The 7,146-nt window shown below is 48.0% G+C and overlaps 1 protein-coding gene and 1 long non-coding RNA gene across 2 annotated transcripts; one reads left to right on the top strand and one right to left on the bottom strand.

Annotated features, from left to right (window-relative positions):
- The first annotated feature begins 448 nt into the window (after window positions 1-448).
- LOC111257599 lies at window positions 449-1,516 on the top strand. The gene is made up of 2 exons (XR_002678124.1): window positions 449-750; window positions 913-1,516. It is a non-coding gene; the product is annotated as an uncharacterized LOC111257599 (long non-coding RNA).
- A 3,488-nt stretch (window positions 1,517-5,004) lies between these two features.
- On the bottom strand, window positions 5,005-6,656 carry LOC101762761 (aromatic-L-amino-acid decarboxylase). The gene has a single exon (XM_004974399.3). The coding sequence runs from the start codon at window positions 6,651-6,653 to the stop codon at window positions 5,166-5,168; it is 1,488 nt and encodes a 495-aa protein (XP_004974456.2). The 5' UTR covers window positions 6,654-6,656; the 3' UTR covers window positions 5,005-5,165.
- Window positions 6,657-7,146: the final 490 nt, after the last annotated feature.

Genomic DNA, 7,146 nt, shown 5'->3' with positions numbered 1-7,146 from the left:
TATGAACCTGTAAAAAATCTAAAACGACCTACAATTTGGAACGGAGTGCCATCAGAGGCAGCATCGTGATGCGTTGATGCCTAAATTAAGCACACAATCATTGCACCGCGTCACGTTCACCAATATTCCGACCTATACGAAATCAGCCACAACGTCCAGCCAAGAAGCGTATAACTTCTTCACGTCACGCCCAGCACTTTGACTGCTTTGAATTCGTATATCTATATCTATACCTAATGTTATATTAAAGCAATTAATGCTTTTACCAAAATTTTAGATATACCTTATATTATATTAAAGTAAGTAACTTTTTATCCGTCGTGGTTATTTTAAAAAAAATTCCTCAGCTTTCTTGAAATCAACCCGCAGTCCAAATGCTGAAGAGAGGGGGCTCGGGTGGAAAAAAAAAAAGGAAGGGAGGAGGTTAAAGAGAAAAACGCTTCTCCTTTCGAAACAGACGAGGGGGATTGGTCGCGTGCGGCGGCCGGATCGGGGCGCCCTGCCGCTGCCCCTGCGCGCGGCCTCGGCGGCATTGCCGGCGCGTGCGCGTCGTCCAGAAAGAGGTCACCACAGCGGAGCCAGAAGTCGGCGAGCTCCCCGTCCGTCGCGTCCAAGGGCAGCGCCGTCGGCGCAAGGATGAGCTTCGCGTCGGAGTTCTCCGGCTTCGGCGACTCTGACTCCGAGTCCAGCGGCAGCGACGGTTACTCGGTGAAGGAGGGGAAGCGTTTATCTGTATTCCTCGCACGCACGGTACATCTCTATTTCTCTCTCCTCATCTCCTGCCCATAAAAGAAATCTTCAATCCATGGGCATATATTATAGAATTTGGTTCCGGCTCTAAAAAATCGATCGCCCATGTTGTGACGATTCAGGCCATCCCTTTTTCCCCTTGATTCGTGTTCTATTGAGCAGATCCAAGGCACGGAGCCTGCGAGACGATCTAATGGAGAAACGCTAGAATCGAGTACCCTGCCGCCCAAATTAAGTGCTCATTGAGTCATTGTTGGAATCGAGATCTCCCTCACCCAATTCGAGTTTCTTAGTGCCGCAATTGAGATCCACATCACCTGAATCGAGATCCTTGCACAAGAATTTAGCTTTGGCCTTCGCCCTCGAGCAAGCCATGGCCCAGATCGAGGTTCTCGTAGCTCCGGCCTGGGAGAGCCGGAGGGGCACCGCTAGAGGAGAAGCGGATTAGAGGGCGACCACACCGCCAAGAGCTAGCGCCAGCTGAGGCATCGACGATGCGGGCACCTGCGCCATGTGGTGGCAAGAGGCTCAACGCCATCGAGGTGGTGCCGGTGGTGGCCCCTGCTCGTCGGGGTAGAGTGGAGACAGAAGGAAGAGGAAGCAGAGAGCTGGGGAACGCTAAGAAGGAAGGTATCTTGCTTAATTGCATCTTTGGTGTTGTAGCACGAACAATAGGAATTCAGGCTCTTGATTGCAATGTCATGACAATTGCCATTGCCGTGCATCTGTTGTCTTGCAGAATTCCAGTGCAGGATTATTTTTTTGATGGGTCTTTCTGGCCACGTTTAGTTCACTTCAAAATCTCAATTTTGGCACTATGCAAAAAGAAGATTCCCCATCACATCAAATTTGCGGTACATGCATGTAGTACTAAATGTAGACGAAATCAAAAACTAATTGCATAGTTTTGTTGTACTTTGCGAGATGAATCTTTTGAGCCTAATTAGTCAATATTTGGATAATAATTCACAAATATAAACGAAACGCTACAGTGTTGCTACAGTAATTTTGACACCCCAAAATTGGGCAGCTGTCGATCTGATGCTCTATCATCAGACGACTGCGATGTACCATGTGGAAACATTACATGCGTGATGGCATGGGCAGCACTGCATCCTCTGAAGAACAGCATCACCTGTTTAGTTCACCCCCAACTTCCAACTTTGACACTATGCAAAAAGAAGATTCCCCATCACATCAAACTTGCGGTACATGCATGGAGTACTAAATGCGGACGAAATTAAAAACTAATTGCACAGTTTTGTTGTACTTTGCGAGGCAAATCTTTTGAGCCTAATTAGTCAATGTTTGGACAATAATTCATAAATACAAACGAAACGCTACAGTGTGCTACAGTGCTGTAACATTAATTTGGCACCTCCAAATTTTGGCAACTAAACAAGACTTGTTTGTGGCAGGGAAAAGGGTTCAGAGGCTCAGAGCAAGCGCGTGGTTGACCAGCTTCTGCTGGTTGCTTTCTGCTTTTCTTAAGGAGGACGCAACCTCGAATCATGCGGGCGCCGTTTAGACCATGCATTTCTTTCAAAAATCATACGGGAGTAAAAAATGGACTTATGCAGACTGTCTGCTCCAAAATTACGGGCTAAACTAAAGTGCTTCAGTTCTTACACGATCTAGAGTTTATAGGCTAAAACAAAAGTTGAAACATGATGTCATACGTGCAACCACTACCAGTCCACCCCAAGCTTGAGCTCTAACAGTTCTTAGAAGTGAGTGACCGGCCGATTGGTCAGCAGGACCTCAGTAGTGCCCGGCCCAAGAGATCCCAAGTTTGATTCCAAATTCAGTTGTTGGCGGTACGGTGCACACAGGTCTGAACAAAAAAGAAAGTGAGAACAGGAACCTAGCTAGAATCATCAGAATGAAGGTTTTGTTGAATTGTACTATAACCCATATAGAAAGGTCAGCTGTTCATGGGAGGTAAAAAAAATTAGCATGCAATGAATGTACATGTACGCATTTTGTTTACTCAAATTAGCTATTTAGTTTGCAAACTTTAGGATCATTTATCGATGTTAAAGAAACATAACATGTATGGGAGTCGATACATACTAGAATATAAATTTACTGCCTTCATCCCAGTACAAGTGCACTGGAAGGATTTGAAAGAAAAATTAGTATGGACAGCAAATGACAACATAGGAAAGAGCGTTGGATGCGAGGCAAGCAGAAGCTAGCGGTGATGCGAGTGGTGGGGAAAAATCGGAACGAGCTGTGGAGAAGAAACAAGAACGTTTTAACTTTTTATGCGGACGGCTGATATATGGGTGCTTCAGGCTTTTTTTACAGATGGGGCTACAGTATGCGCAACAGACTGGAACATCATTGGACCGATAGGCTCCAGCTTGTGTGTTTATTTTGGGACCTTTTTTTGAACTATACAAATGCAGTTAAATTGGGACGGAGGTAGTACATGAGGTTAGAAAATGTTGCACGCCGAGTAGCGTAGGTGCATGTCGGAGAAATAGGTCCACCCTTGCTAATAATGCATGTAGACCACGCTCGCACAATTGTGATGCTTGCTAGACTGAACCATGTATGAAATATAATCCTCACATACTCTAAGATTAAAATTAGAATGGTTGCATGGTACAAGTATGTACCTATTTTTGTTACTAGGAATCACTTTCTTAAATAAAAAGTGTAATAAGTATAAGTCGAACAAGTATGTTAAGTCAAAATTCTATTGATCTTCTAGCAAATGCATAGAGATCCGTTATAATAAAATATAGTAGTAGAAATAAAAATACACGAGTTTTAGAATATACAACCACATTTCACCGGAGCAACGCACGGATATTTTGCTAGATGCAAAGCTGCTGAATTGACCCATCGTCTGCACGTACTCCTAGCCCTATGGTCGCGTTCGACGCCTGCAATCCTCCGCCGGCCGGGCGGCGACACGGCGTCGTCGTCGTCGATCTCTAGACTCTAGCTCGCGAGGTAGAGCTCCATAGCTACCAGAAAACGCATGCGACTTCAGGTTCATCTCCTACGTGAGTCCATCCGTCACTTTCCGTGCTCACCAACGTCGGTACTGGGGTTTTAGCTAGTCAATATAATGCGTTGATCACATGCATGTGTGTTGTAACATGTTGCTCACGTAGCTATCGATCCAGAACACAAGTGTCACTGTGCATGTGTCTGCTTCTACTGGTTGAGTGCTTCTAGGGCACGTATATCCAGTTACGTGCACAAGCTCAACTGACCTATGTGGTGATGAGGTATTTAAAAAGAAGCTTGAATTTTTCTCTTTCCTGATATTTACCGGTTCTACATTGGTTTCGTACATTGACTATCTCATTTGAAAGAAGCTAACATGTGTGGCAATCTAATACGGATTGAATGGTACAAGTGTGTCAAAATCTTCTACTCTCTGCTGTATGGATGTGCATAACTAGGGGAGGGGGGGGGGGCATTTTCAAGACAGTAAGGTCACAGACCTTCACTCAAAAATTTTAGCTAATTTTCACCATTACATGCGTCAAAAATTCTGCTAACTTTTAAGACGTGTCATCTCTCAGGTTGAGCTTTTTTAGGTACACAATACTACCACTTATAGTGGTATATTTTAGTATAGAGAAGGTCTAACCGTTCAAGTAATTTAGTAATTATTACATTGTAAGAAGTGAGATTCCAAATAGAATGGACTTGTAGATTTTATACTAGTATCAAAAAAATATCATAGTGATGTCATTTTGTGTTCTTTTACCATAATACCATTACCCATACCGTATGTGAAGTTTTCAGTAGTATACAATTATTAATCTTGATCCTCAGATATTTTTATACTAGTCCTTTTCGAATACTAGTATAGTCTAGTATTGTGCATCGTAAAATTAGAGCTCCTCAGATTTTGCTTAAGGTACGCGCTTGTGTATAATCCGGTTATGTAGAGTCCAAGAGTGTTTTAAAGTTTTAGTAATAATCTTGGAATTGATAAACTTTCTTTATGAAAAATGTATAGTTCATTCCAAAGACAGGTCAGTTTCTCATGTTTCGTGTGACACACGTCAGTACAGGAAAAGTCCCTACTACCGAATCTAAACCCCATTAATCCCGATTGTTGGACCGGTAGTACGAATTTGGGACTAAAGTTCCCAACGCAGGTAACTCACCTGGTACTAAAACAATCTTTTAGTAGCGGTTGGTAAACCAAATAGTTCAAAATATTATTCAAATTTGGTAAATTATAAGCCATGTGATTTTTCACGCAAATTTTATGCGTGCGTGGGACATTAACTGTGTGTATTTCCCTTTCAATAATACCTAGAATTATATTACCTCTTCTTAGGCAACCATATCTCTTCAACAAAGATATTGTCCTTCATTGGACCTTCCAGAAAATCAACAAAGAATCAAATATATGTGTTCTATACTTGGTCCACAACGATCTAATCCTGCATGATCTCAGCGGTCGTCTTCTTGATGAGCTCCCACGCACTCCGGACGTGCCTCTCTTCCTGCAGCGACGACCCCACCGCGAACCGCAGCACGAACTTGCCGCCGACCACCGTGTGCGCCAGGTACGCCTTCCCGGTCCTGTTCAGGCGTTCCATGAGCTCATGGTTGGCCTCGTCGGCGTCCTCCTCCGTCATGCCGCCGTGAGGCTTGATCCTGAAACAGACAAGGGCGAAGTTCCTCGGCACGACGACCTCGAACCTGTCATCGGACCTGACATTTTCCTCGAACATCTTGGCCATGGCAACGTCGCTGCGGATGTGCTCCTGGAGCTTGGCGGCGCCGTATGTGCGCATGACCATCCAGAGCTTGAGCCCCCGGAATCGGCGGCCGACGCCGACCTGCATGTCCTTGAGGTCGGTGACGGCGCCGGAGTCGCTGGCGTCGTTCTTGAGGTACTCCGGGTTGGTCTCCAGCGAGTCGGTGAGCCGGTGCGTGTCGCGGACCCACAGGCAGGTGCAGTCGAGGCACGTCAGCAGCCACTTGTGCGGGCTCATGCTGATGGAGTCGACGCGCTCGACGCCGGCGAGGTGGTGCCGGAACTCCGGGCAGATGCACGCGCTGCCGGCGTAGGCGGCGTCGACGTGCACCCACGCGTTGAACAGCGCGGCGGCGTCGGCGATGGCTCCGACGGGGTCGACGGCGTTGGAGGAGGTGGTGCCGACGGTGGCGCAGATGTAGGTCGGCACGAGGCCGGCGGCGACGTCGGCCTCCATGACCTCGAGGAGCTTCGCCGGGTCGAGGGCGTAGTCCGTCTCCGGGCCGGTGGGGATGGAGCGGATGTTGGCCGGGTCGAAGCCGGCGAGGCGGCACGCCTTGAAGAAGGTGGAGTGGGTCTGGTCGGCGGCGTAGACGGCGAGGCGTGGCAGGCCGGCGACGCCCTCCGACCCGCTCCGGCGCAGCGCGGCGTCGCGCGCGGCGACGAGCGTGACGAGCATGGCCTCGCTGGTGGTGCCGAGGATGACGCCGCCGCCGGTGCCGCGGCCGGCGGCGGTGCGGTTCATGAAGCTGGCCGGCAGGCGGAGGAGCTGGGCGAGCCAGTCGAGCGCGAGGACCTCCATCTCGGTAGCGGCGGGGTTAGCCTGCCACGTGAACCCCACGGTGTTCATCGCGGAGGCGATGAGGTCGCCGGCGATGGCGGCGGCGCTGTTGGTCGATGGAAAGAAGGCGAAGAAGTTGGGGCTGGCCCAGTGGGTCATGCCGGGGACGACGGAGGCTCTGAGCTCCTTCATGGCGACGTCGAAGGGGGCGGAGTTGGTGGGCGGCGCCGCCTGCAGCTCGTTCTGCAGGTACCCCGGCTTGACGTCGGGGAGCACGGGCAGGGACTCGAGGGACTTGTAGTAGTCGGAGATGAAGTCGACGGCCTGGCAGCCTCCAACTAACGCGATTCCCGGCATCCAGGAAAATTGTGTTGAACACATGTGCCTTAGCATGCATTTCAATTATACAAGAACCTACATCTATAATTTTGTCTAAAAAGTTTACAAGTTATTATGCATGGAGAAAGGTCAACTTTTGATTTTAGAGTTTAGAAGTTTATACGGTGATTACTTTTTATATTTTATATGAGGTAATCTTAAATTTACATCTAGCTAGCTCGCGAGCTAACGAGTTGGCTCGAGCCATTAACGAGCTGAGCTGAGCCAGCCTTTTTACTCATTTTTGTTAACGAGCCAAGCCGAGCTAGCTCGTTAGACTAACAAACGAAACCGAGCTGAGCCGAGCTGGCTCGACGTCCAGCCCTACCGGCAACCTACCGAGGGATACACCGAGGTACAAGATTGGTTGGAGAGGTTTTGTCGAGATCGGAACTCGAAGGTGAACACAGACATGATTTAGACATGTTCGGACCACTATATAGCGTATTATCCTAGTCATGTTTGGAGAATTGTATTGCATTGGGTTGTGTGATGC

Source organism: Setaria italica, chromosome VI (assembly GCF_000263155.2).
Source record: "Setaria italica strain Yugu1 chromosome VI, Setaria_italica_v2.0, whole genome shotgun sequence".
NCBI lineage: Eukaryota > Viridiplantae > Streptophyta > Magnoliopsida > Poales > Poaceae > Setaria > Setaria italica.
Note: the sequence above shows the minus strand (reverse complement) of the source record. Positions and strands in the feature narration are given on the sequence as shown.